Raw genomic sequence first — 20622 nt, forward strand, 5'->3', positions numbered from 1 at the left:
TGCAAGTTACTAGCATGATTAACAAGTTGTTAGCATGTTGCTAACATGTTTCTAGCATTATTAGCAGGTCGCTAGCATGTTTCTACCATGATTAGCAAGTTGTCTGCATGTTTCTAACATGATTAACACGTTACTATCATGTTGCTAGCATGTTTCTATCGTGATTAGCATGTTACTAGCATGATTCTAACACGATTAGCAAGTTATTAGCATGTTTCAAGCATGATTAGCAAGTTATCAACATGTTGCTAACATGTTTCTAACATGATTAGACTGTTACTAGCACGATTCTAGCACGATTAGCAGGTTACTAGCATGTTTTAAGCATGATTAGCAAGTTATTAACATGTTGCTAACATGTTTCTAGTATGATTAGCCTGTTACTAGCACGATTCTAGCACGATTAGCAAGTTACTAGCATGTTTTAAGCATGATTAGCAAGTTATTAACATGTTACTAGCATGATTAGCAAGTTACTGCCAAAATTCCCCTGTAAATCACTTTAAGGAGTCAAATATCAGTTTTTAAAGGGAAGGATAATTTTTGATCAGATTGTTTGATTATTGATTAGAAGGTAGAAGTGTAGAGCCCTGGATTATGTTAAAATGATTATTATTATATTCAGTTAAGACATACTTTAGATTAAGACTAAGATTACTCGCCAGGACAGGCATTTTGACAACCATTTAAACAGATTAAAAGTAAAAAAATATTTTTTTCAGATTAATTTAATCTAAAACCCTTTTGTGTCATGAACTGCATTTTTATGTGTCACCTACTGATGGCGCTGTAAAACGAACCGCAGTGTTAGAAATGAATCGACTGTAACTCGTACTCATGTCAAAGAGGTCCTTCCTCGGGCTGTCTTTAGCTGTCCCGCTCGTGCCCGAATCCGACAGCGTCTCTGACTCTCCCTGGAGGGCGGCCAACACCTGCGTGTCGATGTGCTGCGTGTTCACATACGTGGGCACTTCTCCTGCTTTAGGGGCTTGACCTTTGACCTCAGGGAGACTGTATATGTCACAGGACCCTAAATGAAAGGCGTAAACAGAAACATTAAGATATTTTGAAAAATGACATATGAATGTGAACACAGAGAAAATAAAGGAGAACTGTACCTTGTTGGATGAACATGGGTCGGCCCTGGTAGTATGTCTGGTCGACTCCAGCGGCCTGTGTGGACAACAGCAAACAGCATGTGAGTCATCAACAGTAATGAAACACCTCCTCATCACTGACCTGATGGAGTCCACATACACTAACAGACAGGAAAGAGAGTCCACACTACAGGAAGTCATCTAATGAATCATGCAATGCCACAGTTGATTATAGCTAAAAATAAAATCACACTATTGATGACAACATTTATACAAGCTGTTAAGAAGTAGCTCATGTGGAATGTAAGTTTTTCTTTTAAATAACTAATACTGTACTGATAACTGTAACTTGATTAAAGTTATGTTAAATAATATTTCTTACTTTATTTTTTATTTATTATTTTAAATTAGTTATATATGTTGGGGTAGGAAAATTGGAATAGTTCTGTATTTTGTATCGTTCTTTTTAATATTATAACAAAATGTATTTTTTTATTTTACATTTAATTACATTTGTTGGGATAGGAAAGTTAGAATTGTTCTTTTTTGTCTGTTCATTTAAACATTATGAATAAATAAACTAATATTAAAATTTATATACACTACCGTTCAAAAGTTTGGGGTCAGTACATTTTTATTGTTTCTTTTCTTCTTTTTTTTTTTTTTTAAGAAATTAATACTTTTATTCACCAAGGATGTATTAAGTTACTAATTAAAAGTTTATTAAAAGTTAATAATAAATAATTTACATTGTTATAAAATATTTATATTTTGAATAAACACTGTACTTTTTAAACTTGTTATTCATGAAAGAATCCTGAAAAAAAAAATCACAGGTTCCAAAAAATATTTGGCAGCACAACTGTTGATATTATCCAACACTGATCATTCTAATAATAAATCCGCATATTAGAATGATTTCTGAAGGATCATGTGACACTTAAGACTGGAGTAACAGCTGATAAAAATTCAGCTTTTCATCACAGGAATAAATTCTATTTTAAAGTATGTAAAAATAAAAAACATTATTTTATATTGTAAAAACATTTTGCAATATTACTGTTTTTTTCTATATTTTTAATCAAATAAATGCAGCCTTGATGAGCATAAGAGACTTCTTTAAAGACTATTACAAGTCTTACTGACCCCAAACTTTTGAACGGTAGTGTAATTATTTCTTATTTAAATTTTTTATTTAATTGTTAACAATGTTGTGAAGGTTTCAATATTTAATTTAATTATTTATTTAATGTTGTTTCAATATTATAACAAAACAAAAAATCTAAAATAAAATTATTTATTTATTTATGTATGTATTTATTTATTATTTCACTTAATTATTACATGTTGGAGTGAAAAATTGTTCTGCGTTTTGCGTTGTTCATTTTGATTTATTTTTTGATTTATTTTATCATTATTTTTTGGAGTGGGACAATTTGAAATGTTCTGTATTTTGTGTTGTTTTTTGATATTATAACAAAATTTAATATTTATAATATATTAATGAATTTATTTATTAAATTAATTTATTACAAGTTGGAGTAAGAAAATTTGAATTTTGCAGTGTTCCTTTTAATATTATAAAAAATATCATATATATTTATTCAATAATTTTTAATTACATTTTTTAATTTAATTCTATATTTGAGAGGGAAAATTGGAATTGTTTGATATTTTGTGTTTTTCCATTTAACATTATAAAAAAATAAATTTATAATATGGTGATTAATGAATTTATTATATTTTGTATTATATGTTGGAGTGAGAACATTGGAATTGTTCTGTATTTTTCATTTTGATATTATAAAAAAATATATTATTTATTTATGGTATTATTTTATGTATGTATGCAACCATTACCATTTATATCAGATTTGTTTTTGTTCCCTCAATTTAAAATATTTTCTCATTTGATTTTAGTGACCTGGTTTTCTTTATCTACAGAGGTAAATACTATGTTGTATAGAAACCTCAGAATAGTGGCACAATCTTTACTCTCATTATTTACCAAAACACAATTAATAAAGAAATATTGACAGAAACACATGAGATGCATTTGCAGAAGCAGCTGAGCTCGAGTGATCATTGATCAGCGGTCAGGTTACTTCCTGTGGGCTGGTATAAATAGCGCACGAGTGTGGGCGGGTGATTAGCCGACCTGGCTGCTGTCTTGCGTCTGATTGGTCAATCTAGCATCAATGAAGCCTCCTGGTGGCGGCATCTTTCCGGGAATGCTGTTGTAGTAGTGATGATCGGCGGACTCCTCTCCTTCCTCCGTCCACGGGGGCTCGTCCGTACTCATAACCCTAAAGACACGACACAATGAGAGGCAGAACGTGGTCTCAGGATCAGAATCCTGAAGGTGCAGATGAAGACTCACCTGTCATGCATGGACGAGGGTTTGCTGGACGGACACTGCAGATAGAGCTGAAAGCGCAGGTCGAACGCCTGACCGATCGTACTGATCACATCCTGAGCCAAACCGTCAGAGCACTCCAGAATATGACATGCTAGAAAAAATATGACATGTCAGTGAATCTCACCAAACCTGTCAAAATGTCCATTTCACCCCAAAATCAAAAGATAGAAGAAAATTTTAGGACCATTAAGATTTATTGTTACATGATACTTAACCACATTTAATCCATAAATTCTTATTACTGTTAGTTCATACATTATGGTAGTATTTATTAATTTATACATATAAAATATATAATTTACCATATTATTACAATACTAAACTAATACGTTTTTAATTAATATTGTGAATTTTTTTTCTGTTTTCTTTTTCATTTTACCTAGATAGTGCAATGGAACCTGAAATAAAATAAGTGAATTTTTATATATATTTTATTTTATTTCAGTTAAAGTTAATTTTTTGGGAATATTTGTTTTCATTTTCATTCGAAAGAAAATTGTAGTAATTTTGTTGTGTTTTTTGTCAGTTTTATTAGTTTATTTTTATGTAGTTTTTATTAACTTTATTTCAGTTTTATTTGTTTGATATTTTAGTACATAAAGTTAAACTAGCTGCTTAAAGTAAGTGCATTTTTTTATATATTTTATTTTATTTTTTTCTAATTTCTTTTTCAATTACATTTTAGTAATTTTGCTGTGTTTTTGTCAGTTTTATTAGTCTGTTATTTTAGTACATCAAGTTAAATAAGCTGCTAGTGCCTTTTTAATAGATTTTATTTTATTTCAGTTAAAGTAAATTTTGTGAATATTTTTTCTGTTTTCTTTTTCACTTTACAGACAATTTTAGTAATTGTGCTGTTTTTTGTCAGTTTTATTAGTTTTATTTGTTAGTTTTATTTTTATGTAGTTTTTATTAACTTTATGTCAGTTTTATTTGTTTGGTATTAAAGTAAGTGCTTTTTTATATATTTTATTTTATTTCAGTTCAAGTTAATTTTATTTCAAGTAACAAAAACGTTTTTTTTAATAGTATGGCTTATTTTTTAACTATAATAATCCTGGTTGCTGCATTTAATTTGTGCTTGTTTAAATAAAAAAATATATATATTATAGCATAAAAACACTAAAATACTACATTAAAAGTACTGAGCATTTAATCAGAGTGATCATCATAATAATAATAAATAAATAAACAGACACATAAATATATATTTATTTAACAAAATATTTGCATGTTTTACAGTCCTGATTCTGATAAAAAAAAATTTTTTTTTTTGTAAATGTATTTAGTAAATGTGAATTTATTTTAAATTATTATTATTTTAAATAATATTTATATATTTAATACTTTTTTCATTTTACATTTTTATGATTTAATTATTAGCTTTTCATCAATTCACCAAACAGCAGTTCTTTCCGAACCCACGTTTGGGAAAACCTGCTTTATGGTAATGTGAACTCGATAGTAAAAATGTGTTTAATTTTCATGAAAAAAAAATAATATCACAGGGGAAAAATCTTAAAGGTGCCAAATTTAAAAGAAATATATAAAGAAATGTTACTTTGCATAAAGAAAATGAAGATCGTTTCTTTGCATAAAAAAAAAAAAATTATTAATTAATTTTTTTTCTTTTCATTTTAGGGTGAACTGTGACTTGAAAATATTTTTTATAGGACTTTTTTATAGGACAAATGAAGTAACAATAAATGTGACATGCAGGTACACAAACACACACATGCACACAAACATAAGACACGCATGCTGAAGTATTAGATATCAGCAGATGGCGAAAACGGATGCTGATTTGCTGACTCACTCCACTGTAAAGTGTTCATTACAAGACCTTTCCTCTGACAACATCAAAAATGCATTAGAAAGTACAGCGAGAGTTTTAAAACGTGGCCTGTGCACTGACAGGAAGTTAAAAGATCCATGAAATGAAAAGAGACGGAGATACAACAGCCACAGAAATTGATTTTTTGATGCTAAATGCGGCTGTGGTGGACTGATCAATCACGCTTGTTTGTGAATGTGGCGTTTCAGCGCACCCACAATGAAATGGCCCTCAGGAGCCGTAGAGCTAAAACTGTGGTTGACCAACAAGAACATCATCAGGTCTGCACCATCCACCAAAAACCATGATGTAATTGTTGTAGTTAACACCGCAGAGAAATCGGTTACAGACCGATACAGTGTTGTTGTCTTAAAGGAACAGTATACCCAAAAATGAAAACTCTCCGCAGTGAATGGGTGCCGTCAGAATGAAAGTCACAAGAAGTTAACTTGTGGATTATTTTAATGTTTTTATCAGCTGTTTGGACTCTCATTCTGACGGCACCCATTCACTGCAGAGGATCCATTGATGAGCAACTGATGGAATGCTGCACTTCTCCAAATCTGATGACAAAACAAACTCATCTACATCTTGAATGGCCTGAGGGTGAGGACATATTAGCAAATGTTCATTTTTGAGTGAACTATTCCTTTAAGAATTCAAGTAAGAAAGGATTACTTATAGTTGTCTCTGAACATTAACATGGAGAGATTATAAGAAAATATTTTAACATCCAAAAAATGACACACAAATTAAAGAAAAAGACGGGTGTAATACCTCTCCGGTTAACAGGATCTTTCGCCACATAAGCGACGTAATCAGTCGTGTCCTGTTGACAGAAAACAGAGAGAATGATTTAAACCTAAACTGAGCTAATTCCACTTCTACATGCTTTTGTGAGCATTAAAGATGTCATATAATGGCAACCAGGATATTTAATGCTCTTATAAAATGAGTTTGATGTATTACGAATTTTGAAATTCTAAACTCAACCTCTATTTATTGAAACTCAGCTGTGAAAATGACGCATTTGGCAGCTGTCATGATAATGACATCACATCTTTGAGCTCATTAACATATGACCGCCCACATTTGCACATTAAAAACAGATCACGAAGACGTCATGATTATGACGTTTACATAATAAAAACTGCAAAACTGACTCTTCCATGAAATTGTCATGATTAGAAACTATCATTATGACATCATATCTGAGCTCATTAACATATGCCAGCCCAAATTTACATATTAAAAACTGAAAATATAAGTTACATGTAAAGTTGACATTACTGACATCACAACTGAGCTCATTAACATATGACTGCCTATATATTAATATTATACAATTAATATATTCGTTCTATATTATTATGTAAATATTTGAAATTGTGATGGCGTCACATCTGAGCTCATGACTGCCCGTATTTGCACATTAAAAATCATAAAATTACCAATTTTTGAAGAAATGGTCATCATTACGACATCATTACGTGAAACTGACATAACTGACATCACCTCATTAACATATTACCACCCACATTTACTTATCAAAAACAGCAAAAATGACCCATTCTTGAAATTGTCATGACATTGCATCTTAACATATGACCACCCACACTCACATATTAAAAATTACAAAAATAATCCATTCTTGAAATGACATCTGAGCTCATTAACATAGGACCGCCCACATGTACACATTAAAATCCCAGAACATGAAGATGTCATGATTATGACATTTACATATTAAAAACTGTAAAACTGACTCATTCAAGAAATTGTCATGATTATGAGATTAAATCTACGAGCTCATTATCATGACCACCCACATTTACATAGTAAAAAAAAAAAAAAAATGTAAAAATGACCCATACTTGAAACTGAGCTAATTAACATATGACCGCCCACATTTACACATTACAAACTACAAAAATTACTAATTTGTGCAAAACTGACTCATTCATGAAACTGTCATGATTAGATGATATCATAATCATATATATGAGCTCATTAACATATGACCACCCACATTTACTAATTCAAAACTGCAATAACTTATTCATGAAACCGACATCACTTCATTAACATATGTCCACCCACACTTAAATGTTAAAATTGAAAAAATGACTCATTCTTGAAATGACATCTGAGCTCATCAACATAGGACTGTCCATATTACACATTAAAATCCCAGAATATGACGATACCATGATTATGATTTACATATTAAAAACCATAAAACTGACTGATTCATGAAACGGTCATAATGACACCATAACCAAAATAATGACTAATTTGTGAAAGTGTCATTTGGACTTCACAACTATAAGCTCATTAACATATGACCGCCCATATTTATACAAGATCAGAAAAAAATACTAATTTGTGAAATTGATATGATTATGACATCACAGCAGAGCTCATTAACATATGACCACCCACATTTACAAAATAAAAACTACGAATGTAAGTTATAAATGAAACTGACATCACCTCATTAACATATTACCATCCACACTTACACATTAAAAAATAACAAAAATAATCCATTCTTGAAATTGAAATGATAACATGACAGCTATGAGCTCATTAACATATGACTGTCCAAATTTACACATTATAAAAAGCAAAAATTACTAATTTGTGAAAAACTGACTCATTAATGAAATTGTCATGATTAGATGATATCATAATCATATATATGAGCTCATTAACATATGACCGCCCACATTTACCAATTCAAAACTCCAGATATAACTTATTTGTGAAACTGACATCACCTCATTAACATATGACCACCCACACTCACATATTAAAAATTACAAAAATAATCCATTCTTGAAATTTTCATGATTATGACATCACAGCTATGAGCTCATTAGCATATGACCAACCATATCTGCATCTATTTAATATTCAGCAACCTGCAGAAACGAGCCAATCATGAAATAATTTATGAACGTGAAGTCTTAAAGGTACAGTCGCTAGTTAAAACAGCTTATTTAGTTATAAGATGGTGAAAAATAATTGTTAAAACTAATTTATACTGCCCTTGGTGTAATAAACATTACAAATATGCCCCTTTCTTATAAGAAACACTGAAGTCATTCTATTCGATATCCCTTTAAACACCTTTTTTCTGAGCGCGCTGAGATTTGCCACAAAGTGTGGCGAGACTGAACGTCAGCTGAAGAATGAATCATGGGTGTGATGTTGTAAAGTCTTACCGGATCTCCACCGGAGGCAAAGGATATGGACTGCATGTGATGATTGGCTATTATCTGTGGAAACAGGAAGGAGCATCATTCATCTGCAATAAAACACTGCATCCTGAGAGAGAGAATGAGAGGAGGGAAGTGTGTGTTTCCCCACCTGTTTGGAGTCTGGTGTCATCAGGTTTAAACTGCTGGTGGAGATGTTGAGATTGATACTCATACCAGCAAACTGCAGGTTACTCTTGCCCAGAATACTGGAGAGGAGTTTCGAGGGAGGCTGAAAGACAGCGACACAGTCTCACGTCTTCATCTTCAGACTATGTTTTTTAACTGCTTTTTAACTTCTTAAATATAATAAAGTTGGCAGTATTTTTTTTATTATTTAATTACCTTTTTTCTTGCACTGAATCATTTCGTCAACAGTGAAGTCTTACATGTCCAAAATCATATTCCATAAATAAAGATGAAATATTTTCTGAATAATTACTATTATTTTTTTATATTTTATTTTATATTTTATTAACTTTATTATATTGATATTTCATTTGTAGTATTGTCATTTTAATTTATTTTATGAACTTTTTTCCGGCATTAAATATTAGCTTCATCTACAGTGAAATCTAACAAGTCCACAAATAAAGATGAAATATGTTCTGAACAATTATTTTTTTTCTTATTTAATTTATGTTTAATATTGTTTATTTGTTTATTTTTATTTTATTATTTTTGGTTCTGCATTGTAAAACTGGATTTTATTTTACTGATGTTTAATTTATAATATTGGATTTTTATTTTTATTATTTATTTTAGTAATTTTTGTGACATATTACATGTCCAAAATCAATTCCATAAATTTAATCTATTCCATAAATAGATTAAATATTTTCTCAATATTTATTTAATTTGTTTTACGTTTTATTTTATATTTTATTAACTCTATTATATTGACATTTCATATGCACTACTGTTATTTTAATTTATTTTACTAACTTTTTTCCTGCAAGAAATAGTAGCTTCATCCACAGTGAAATCTAACTAGTCCACAAATAAAAATTAAATATGTTCTGAACAATTAATTTATTTTTTATTTTACATGTTATTAATTCTTATTTAATTTATGTTTTTTAATTTATTATTTATTCTATAAATTTTTGTTCTGCACTGTAAAACTGCATTTTATTTTACTGATGTTTAATTTGTAATATTGGATTTTTTAAAAAATGTATTTTTATTTTTTTTGTGAAATATTACATGTCCAAAATCATAGTCCATAAATAAAGATCAAATATTTTCCGAATAATACATTTTTTTTATATTTAATTTATATTTTACTTAACTATTAAAGTGATATTGACATTTTATTTATAGTATTGTTATTTTAATTTATTTTACTAACTTTAGTCCTGCATTAAACAGTATCTTCATTCACTGTGAAATCTAATTGGTCCACAAATAAAGATTAAATATGTTCTAAATAATTATGTAATTTTTTATTTTACATGTTATTAATTCTTATTTAAATGATGTGTAATTTGCAACATTGTTTTTTATTTATTATGTATTTTATACATTTTTTGTCCTGCACTGAATAGTAGCTTCATCAATAATGGAATCTTATTGTCCCAAAATCATATTTCATAAATAAAGATTAAATATTTTAATTTGAATTATTTTAATTTATTTAAAAAAATGTATTTGATTTGTCAATTAAAATGCAGTGTTTTTGCCAAGCACACTAAAAATTAAGTCATCTTCATTCGTATTACAAAATGGAAGAACGTTCAAAAAAAAAAAAACACACATGCAATGCATCATTCTGTGCTTGTGTGCTAAATCGATCCAATGTTGCGTCATTAAATGGGGACATACGGCACGGCACGCTTTAAAGCTTCCCTAAAATCCACACGCGCACGTCCGTTCATTTGAAAGCGGACACGTCCCTTTCCACGGCTGCAAACGTGCATCACACACACACACGCGCAGCAGGAGGCAGGAGGGCTGATTACTGCTGCTCAGTACAGAATGAGTCACCGTGCTAACAGTATGCCCACACACACACACACACACACACACACACACTGCAGCATGCCATTTCTCCTTCTCCAGCCTTTATTTGATCTCTAACCGTCTTTATCTCACTCCAAACCTTCTCATGCTCCTCCTTTTCTGTCTTTTCCTTATTCATCCCTCCTTTTCCATCATATACTTCTCCATCTGCATCTATAACCTCCACCTCTGACCACTTCCTGTTGTCATGTGCAATAATCCATAACTCTATCTCTCCTCGTCTCTGGTGTTTTTTAATTAAATTCAATGTAATTCAATTTGCTTCATTCACATTGTTGTCTTAGAAAACGGTCCGCTTTCATGGAAAATAATAATTACTCAGGCTTAGACAAACCTGCAGACTTTCCACATTTTCTATGCAGAGTTTTTAAAGAAAATATGCAGAATTATGTGGAATGGATTTAAAAATGATCAAATGTATCAGATTAAAGTATTACATTCTTAGTGGAAGCTAATATTATGGATATACCATTATAGTTTTATTAATACGTTAAATTTTAGATTTTCATAATTTTAGTTAAAATGTTAGTAATTTTGTTGCGTTTTATTAATTTAATTTAATTTTATTTGTATTATTTTTTTAGATATGTATATAGTTTTTATTAACTATTTTAGTACTTACAGCTTTTCGCAACTAGCTGAAATAAAATAAGTATATAATTTTATTTAAAAAAAGGAATTTTAAAATTAAATAAGTTCTGAATAATTACATTTTATATTTTAATATTTTATTTAATATTTTATTAAGTCTTAATATATTTATATGTCATTTGTAATATTATTATTTTAATTTATTTTACTAATTTTTGTACTGAAAAGTAGCTTCAAATTAAATCTTACTGGTCCAAAATCATATTCAGCAAATAAAGATTAAATAAATTCCTTTTTTTTTCAGCAGCTATAAGTATAGAATTTTAAATTAAATGAAAGTGCATTGTTTGTGCATTTTTGAGTTTCCAATTCAGAGGTCCAAGGCTTTCTATAGTTTTTCTAGGATATTTTTCTAAGCTGAATGCATTGCAGTATAATAAGTTTATGTTCAAATGTAGTTATTATTTGCTATAAGATATCTCCAGCCATACCTTTCTCTTGCGCAGAGCTCCTTTGGCACCAGGGACGGCTTCACACACCAGACTGATGGCCTCCCTGCGGAGACAAATTACAAAAATATGAAGACATGAGTAATTCTGAAGTACAGAGAGAGCAAACTGTCAAGATGCTGTGTGAAAACAGTGGGACTGCAGCGGCTTTCTGGAAACAAAGCACAACTTTTCAATCTTTGGACACATTTGACCAGTTTCTGTGAATCTGGCCCAAAGATCATCGCATATGAATCATTTTTAGTGGTCAACAGATTTTCAATAGCTAATGTTCATGATAAAAAAATACAATATTAAATAAATAAACTGCAAAATAAAATATGTAAAAGAACTGAGGAAAATGAGTGTAGATCACCATATTATAATATATATATATATATATTTTTTTTTTTTTTTTTTTTGTTTTTTTTTTCTCTCTCTCTTTTTTCCTAAAGACTTAATTAATTTTGTGATTATTAATATTCATTAATATTTGTGTCAATAGCTAATGCTTATGAAAGGTTGATATTATTATTATTATTATTATTATTATTATTATAAATATAAACTAAAAAAGATATAACATATAAAATATAAATTATTAAATAAATTGTAAAATAAAATATTCTAAAAATTAAGTGCATATCATATTTTTGTAATTCTTAATATTCATTAATATTTTTTATTAATATTTTTATTAATATTCATTAATATTTTTAAGTTTCAATCGCTAATGATCATATAACTAGAGAACAGAGTTGCCTATGGTTGATATTAAATTATATAAATATAAAAAATAAAAACATAACATATAAATATAAAAAATTAAATGTTAAATATGAAAACAAAAATAAATTTGAAAACATAAAGGAATCAAAAGAAAAAAAATGAAAAAAGATTGAAAAAAAACCCCACATATTTTAAAATTATAACTTGGACAATTTTTTGCACTGTGACTATTTTCAAGCTCATCTTCCCCATTTTCTTATTACTGTAATGCATTTTGACGTTAATTTTTGTAAATAATTCACATCTCATTACTAATGTAGTACATTTAGTTATTTAAGTAAGCATAAATTATTTAACCAATGCTACAATCCTGTATAATTACTAATAATGTTTTTAAATTACAATAATAATATTTTATTATTGAGAATTTTAACAATAACAGCAATGAAAAACTGGGTTTAACTGTCATAAAAATTTATTTATAATAAATGCAACAAAAATTAATGGCCCTGAAAGCAGGATGAATTTATTATTATTTTTTTTTTTACATTTGTTTAGGAAATGTAGATTCACAGATTCTGTGAGATTCACATTAGTCTTTAATGCTTTACAAAAAGCACCATAAATAAATAAATAAATAAAAAAACAAAAAAAACAAACAAATACAAATTAAATATAAATTAATATAAATACAATGCTCTGTCCCCATTGTGTAAGTGCCTTTTAAATAAATAAATAAATAAATAATAAAATAAATAAATACAAAGTAAATGAATATAAATATAATAGAAATATAAATAATATTAATATATAAATATATACATATAAATATAATATAAATACAATTATCTGTGCCAATGTTTTAAATAATTTTATAAATAAATACAATGATCTGATTTTTCATTTTATTTATACATTAATTTTATTTATAACATTTATTTATTTATTTATTTTTTAGGACATTCTTCATAGATTCTGTGATATTCACTTTTAATTGACTTTATAAAAGTCACAATAAATAAATAAAAACTATGTCTGATGCGTAGATAAACCTGTTGATTGTTCAACGTTCAGATACAGTTTTTAGACCTGTCTTTGTGTCCAGAGAGCGGTCGGGAACGGCTGGTGTGTTCCTGTGAATGCTACAGCAGGAAATCAGGCAGAAAAGAGGATATGACATGTCATCTCCAGCGCTGCTAACGCTAGCGGCCCACACAGCCCAGCGTTCAATAAACAAGCGGCGTCCGCTGGGATCCGATCTGCTGCCTCTACACTGATGTTACGCAATGACTCATCAGCACACGGATGGCTTACATTCACATCTCACGCGCTCGTTTTAGCAACAATAAATGAGTGTTTGGCTGCGGATTCAAATCAAGAAAAAAAACATAAAAGTGCCATGAAAGAGCTGATAGCAGACATGCAACGACACACGGGGCCATTAACTGTGATGTAACCGTAAAGCAACTAAAAAGCAGCGTACAAAAGCCATTAACTGTGACTTAACAGCAAAACAACAGAAAACATAAATATTTATAAATATGTAAACATGAGAGAAATATATAATAGAGAAAACATAATATTTGAATCACGCTCTCCTTATTGTCCTCTCTGTCATATGTACGATTGGAAAATTCACTGATTCATTTTAGTGAATCGGCTCATTTGGAAGTTCACAAAAATGAGTAACTGAATCAAGTCCTTAAGTGTTTTTATAATCACAAAAATAAATAAATAAATAAATAAATAAATAAAGTAAATAAATACATGCAAATTATATATAGATTAATACAAAATCCCCATTTTGTCAATGTCTTTTAAATAATTTCAATAAATAAATAAATTTAAATTAAATGTAAATGAATATAAATATAATTCTGTGCTATTTGTGCCAATGTTTTTAAATAATTTTATAAATAAATAAATAAATATGATTAGTCTCTTTTTTTCATTTCAATTAATTTTAAAATTATATAAAAAATAATATAAAATAAATTAATAAATTGTAAAATATTTTTTAAAATTACGGCAGATACACTTTTTCTCTTTTGTGAATATTAATAATATTAATCTATATTTGCACTCAGTAGAACGGTAATTTTTATCTTAATTTTATAGTTTTTTATATATTTAGCAACATGCTACTTCTTGTTACTATTTCTTTTAATTCATTAAAAATGTATTACTGCCAACTGAATTTGTTTATTCAATAAAAAATATATTTTTTTATAAAAATAAAAAATTTATAGAAATGTAATTAAATATGATTATCTTTTAATATTTTTTTGATTAATTTGATGTATTAAATAAATTAATTAATAAATTGTTAAATATTTTTTTAAACCTAGGAAAATTACAGCATATACACATATTTTTTCTTTTGTGATTATTAAAAAAAATATTTTTTTCTTTTGTATAAAATATATTTAGCACACTACTACTTGTTACTATTTCTTTGAATTTCTTTTAATTTACAGCCAACTGAATTTGTTTATTCAATAAAAAATTTGTAAATATTTAATAAAAATAAACAATATTAATAAAAATGTAAATAAATATAATTATCTGTCCCTTTTTGTACATTTTTTTATTTTAATATTTTTTAATTAATTTAATTTATAAAATAAATGAATTAATAAATTGTTAAATATTTTTTTAAACCTAGGAAAATGACAGAATATACACATGTATTTTTTTATTTTGTGATTATTAATAAACTTAATCTATATTTGCACTCAGAGTTGGCAGAACAGTAATTTAATTAATATAATAATAATAATAATAATAAATAATAATTTTACATTTAGATAAATATAATTAAATAATATAATAATATACATAAAATAACAAATATTTTTACATTTAAATAAGATATTAGCATTCATTTCACTAACTGTGGAAACTATAAATTGTTCATTTTTGTATTGGACGGAAAGCATAACTCCAAATCAATTCCCAATACAATTAAACAGTAGTTTGTAATTAATTTATAGTACTTTGCAGTTCATAACACATTAAAATATTAACAAATTAACCATTATGATGTATTTCTTTCCAGTGTATCAGGTAAATGTGCATCTATGCATGCTATTTTAACTAATACTATCCATAATTCCTTGCACAACATAAGAACAAATTTTTTGTGACTGTTTTACACTTTTTCATTTGCATAAAGACAGAGAGAGTTGCAGTACCGTGTGATTTGTGATCGTGTGGTGAAGTCCAGGGATCTCATGGACCGCAGAACTTCAATGCAGCCCAAATACTGGAGAAAAAGGACAGAAATGTGATTAGAACAGCTCATAATTATCTTTTCTTCAAAACTAGATATTGTTCAACAGTCAACGTGACGTCAAAATGAAGCCTATTTCTTTATGCAAGTCTGTAATCTTGTAGTTTTCCAGGTGAAATGTTGTGTTGTGTGAGTGTGTGATGTGCTGAACAGCACTGACTGCGACGCCACATACAGTACACATTCATTCATCCATAAACAGGAACACTGTGTCCATTTTGGCCTTGTGTCTGTGTTAACAGTGCACATCAGCAGGTGTTTTGGTCCTTTATGAACGGCCATTGAACAAACACTGTCATGTAAGAGAATATTAATGAAAACAGGCTGTGAATGACATGAGGGTGATTTCATTAATGACAGTGTTCATTTTTGGGTGAACTATTGGGTTAATACTTTAATCTGCTTGTCTACAGTCCCACACACACATCACTAATGTCACACATCCACATATAAAACAGAACAATTTGACAGTAAATGCCAGTAAATCCAACAATTCTACAAATCACAATCACAGTATTGTTGTGTCTAATCTGTTAAGGAGTGAATGGATGTGTTGTCATTTGTTTTATTTCAGCATAAAATGAGCCTGTCATTTATGCTAAAATAATAAAAAAAATATATTATTTAAAAAAATAAATAAATAAAAAGTATTCTGAGATGATTATAAAATATAAGATTCAGATTAATTATAAAATTAAATTACAAATGATAAATCTTGTACTCTTCAATCTAAAAAGAGCTTAAAACCCTAACTCTACATGAACTATATAATATATATAATAAGTATTAATAAAAATAATTAAAAAGATATATATAAAAAAAGATAAACTACAAAAATTCAGCTTTAAGTATGAATTTCACATTCGTTTATCTATAAAAAGCTCAAAACCTTAATCCTACATGAACTATATAAGAAAGTATTAACTAAAATAATTAACCAATTTGAATTACAAAATCAATAAAATAAAAATTGTAACTACAAAATCAAAACTAAATAAAATGATAAAATAAATTACTGAAGCAAAAAAAAAAAAAGTAAAAACATTTTTAAAAATTGTAAAAATTAAAAGAATTGGAAAAACTGACACCGAAATAATTACATGTTTTAGCTTTATGGTTATCTAAAATTATTTAATCTATAAAAGACTTTACTCTAAATGAACTGAAGAACCAAAAAAACATTAAATAAAATAAATTTAACAAAAATATATAAAAATTATTAACTAAAAAAAAAAAAAAAAAAAAAAAAAAAACACTGACAATGAAAAATATTACACACTTCAGGTGTAATGATTCATTAAATTAAGTAATTCAGTTGTGTTTTTATAGTCACCCCTATTATTTACAAATAAATAAATCTGAATTAAATGTAAATTAATATAAATACAATTACGCGCCATTTGTAACAATGTTTCTAAATAATTCAATAAATAAATAAATAAATAGATAATTATTGGTCATTTTTTTCATTTTAATATTTTAATTAATTTAATTTATAAAATAATAAATTGTTTTAAATTTAGATAAGATATTACCATTTATATCACTAACTGTGGAAACTTTAGAAATTGTCAATTGTTCACAATCATTAAAATTCAGGTTTAATGATTCATCTCATATACTTTAATCTATAAAAAGCTCAAAATCCAAACCTACATGAACTATATTAGAATTAAAAAAAATTAAAATAAATGTAAAAATATTAAAAACAAAACAAAACAAAACAAAACAAAAAAAAAAACAGAGAGAGCGAGAAGACATTGACATTTTTTTAAAGGTATAATTTCATTTTTTTTATCCTAAATTCAAAACCCTAAATCCTACATGAACTATATAAGAGTTTATTGTTAAAAAAAAAAAATCAATAAAATATAATAAATAAAGGTCAAAAAGACACTACAAAAATGACATGCTCACATTCTTTGACTCACAATCCTAACTCTGCATTAACTGTATAACAAAAGAATGAAATAAAATCAATAAAAAAGAAATAAAATCAAATAATCATTATATAAAAATAGCCAGCAAACACACTCATATGTCATCTGCGTACTAAAACCGACCGTGGAGAACAGTGTCACTTCCTCTCTGCTCAATGACATCATCCATAAAGCGTGACATCACACATCAACACATCTCTGCTTTATTTAGCCTCTCACCTCAAGGATCTCTCAATGCCGCATGACTCACTCATTCAGAGTCTCACTACAACTTTCCTTGACTAAATGAATGAGTCACCTGCAGTAACCCACCTGAGAACCGACTAACCCCACCGTCCGCTGCAAACGCGTCACATTCTTCCAGGAACACTGTAAATGTTGATTAGTTAAGTTTTCTCGAGTGGTTTATGGAAAATTATCTCCTCACTGCCTCGTTTTTATTGCCCAAATTAACTCTGGTGTAACGACTCAAAGCTCAGAAAGGAAATGAGGCCGGAAGCGGACGATGAGTCACCGCAGTGTTTTGGCAAATAGCATTTGGCTAAATACAATGATGGAGACTTTGAGCTTATTGAATGATTGTATTAGACAATACAAAGTTTGCTTGAGTGTAGGCATAAAATATTAATAATAATAATTATTATTATGCATAAATATAGATTATAGGTTTTCAGCTACATTTTAATTTTTTTGTCACTGCAAGGAGGTGGCTGCTACATTTAGTAAAATGTCAAACTGTTTTAACATTAAATATATGTCGATATTTTAACACTAAATATTTATTTTGCAGTATTTTCTGACAGCTATATATTTTTAGCAACATACAGTAAAATGTCAAGCTAATAGCAAAAATAGTAAAATGGCAAGAAAAGTAAATAATTTTAAATAAATGACATAAAAGTAAATAATTTAATATATATTTTAACATTAAATATATATTTTGGAATTCAAGAAAAAAAAAATTAATTAAGAAAATTTTTTAGTAACATACTTTTTTCATGTTTTTGTCAATACTAAGAAGTGGTTACTATATATAGTACAATGTCAAGATGATCAAAGACAATAAAACAATTATTAATAATTATAAGAAAATAATTTATATATTTTAACATTAAACACCTATTTTAAAATATTTTTTACACCTACAGGTTTTCAGCAACTGACTATAAAATGTCAAGATAATCAAAGACAGTAAATTGACCATAAAAGTAAATATTTTTGAGAATTGTAGAAGTAAATGATTTAATATACATTTCAACGTATTTTACAGTATTTCACATCTATAGGGTTTTAGTAACAGACAGTAAAATGTCAAGATAATTAAAGGTAACTTTAATTATGTAATTTGCAATATTATTTTCGTTTTTAAACCTATAGGTTTGCAGCAACATACTTGTCTTTTCTTCTGGTCACTGCGAGGAAGTGGCTACTACATATAGTAAAATGTCAAGATAATCAAAGACAATAAAGTGACCATAAAAGTAAATATTTTTAAATAAATTAGAGGAGTAAATATTTTAATATATATTTTAACATTAAATATATATTTTTTACAATATTTCTTTACATCTATATGTTTTCAGTAACAGACAGTAAAATGTCTGAATTAAGATAAAGTAAACAGTAAAATTACCAGAAAATCATTACCAGAAAAAATATTAAATTATTTGTCATTTACATTTTAACATTAAATTTATAATTTTCAATATTATTTTCTTTTGTAAACCTATAGGTTTTCAGCTAAAAAAAAAATAAAAAATTGTCATGTTTTATTTATTTATTTATTTATTTATTGTCACTGCAAGGAAGTGGCTACTACATATAGTAAAATGTCAAATTAATCAAAGACAAAGTGATAATAAAAGTAAATATTTTAAAATAAATTAGGAGTAAATAATTTAATATATATTTAACATTAAATATATATTTTACAATATTTATTTACACCTATAGGTTTTCAGCAACTGACAGTAAAATAAAGATAATCAAAGACAGTAAAATGACCTTAAAAGTAAATATTTTTGAATAAATTATTGAAGCAAATAATTTAATATGTATTTTAACATTAAATATTTTATAATATTTCTTACACCTATAGGTTTCCAGCAACTGACAGTAAAATGTCAAGATAACCAGTAAAGACAAGACAGTAAAATTACCAGAAAATAAATAATTTAAAATAAAAGACAGAAACGTAAATCATTTAATATTTATTTTAACATAAAATATATATTTTGCTATATTTTTGACACCTATGTCTCAAATCAAAGACTGTAAAATGACCAGTAAAGTACATAATTTAACATATATTAATATTAAATAAATATTTTGCAATATTATTGTCTTGTTTTAAACCTACAGTTTTTCATCAACGTACCTTTTCATGTTTTCTGTCACTGCAAGAGAGTGGTTACTACATATAGTAAAATGCCAAGATAATCAGAGAAGAGAAAAGCAAAAAAAAAAATTACAGAAAATAATAATTTTACCATCAAACTAAGGCCCAAAAACCTACTCTACAAAACTATGAAAATGCAAATGCTAAAGCAAGCTATTCTGAAGCGTTTGTATTCTCAGCAATGCCCAACAGTGGGCTTAAGAAATCTTGAGGAGCAAAGTTAAAGTTAGTTAAACAGTCGACATAATGCTACACAAAAAAATAGCAGCAATTCACTTCACATTCAAATTCACACTTGAGAGCGCCAACTGATCTTAATAAATGTGTCAACAACTACACCAAACAGCACAAAACACACAGACATACTGTCAAAAATATGGAACATGCACTGTATATATACAAAACAGCATGACCTAAGTGCATTATTGCTTGCAATGAAAAATTATATATATTAAGTGCACAAATTTCACTTAAACCTAATAAAGCAAGGGCTGAATCCAAAGTCTGTATTGTGTCTGAACGCTGGTCGCGTGTGTTTGAGAAGCAGTCAAT

General features: G+C 27.7%; 1 protein-coding gene across 2 annotated transcripts in view; it reads right to left on the reverse strand.

The window, feature by feature from the left end:
* shc3 (SHC (Src homology 2 domain containing) transforming protein 3) overlaps positions 1-20622 on the reverse strand; it is a 35002-nt gene that overhangs the window by 5298 nt on the left and 9082 nt on the right. For both annotated transcript variants that reach the window (XM_051092717.1, XM_051092716.1), the window contains 9 exons: positions 15635-15705; positions 11715-11778; positions 8723-8842; positions 8578-8631; positions 6128-6179; positions 3478-3607; positions 3256-3403; positions 1119-1173; positions 836-1030 (listed from right to left, as the gene is read on the reverse strand). In XM_051092717.1, the coding sequence (XP_050948674.1) occupies positions 836-1030; positions 1119-1173; positions 3256-3403; positions 3478-3607; positions 6128-6179; positions 8578-8631; positions 8723-8842; positions 11715-11778; positions 15635-15705 (889 nt within the window). The remainder of the gene's footprint in view (positions 1-835; positions 1031-1118; positions 1174-3255; positions 3404-3477; positions 3608-6127; positions 6180-8577; positions 8632-8722; positions 8843-11714; positions 11779-15634; positions 15706-20622) is intronic.

Source organism: Labeo rohita, chromosome 21, assembly GCF_022985175.1.
Source record: "Labeo rohita strain BAU-BD-2019 chromosome 21, IGBB_LRoh.1.0, whole genome shotgun sequence".
In the NCBI taxonomy this organism is placed as follows: Eukaryota; Metazoa; Chordata; class Actinopteri; order Cypriniformes; family Cyprinidae; genus Labeo; species Labeo rohita.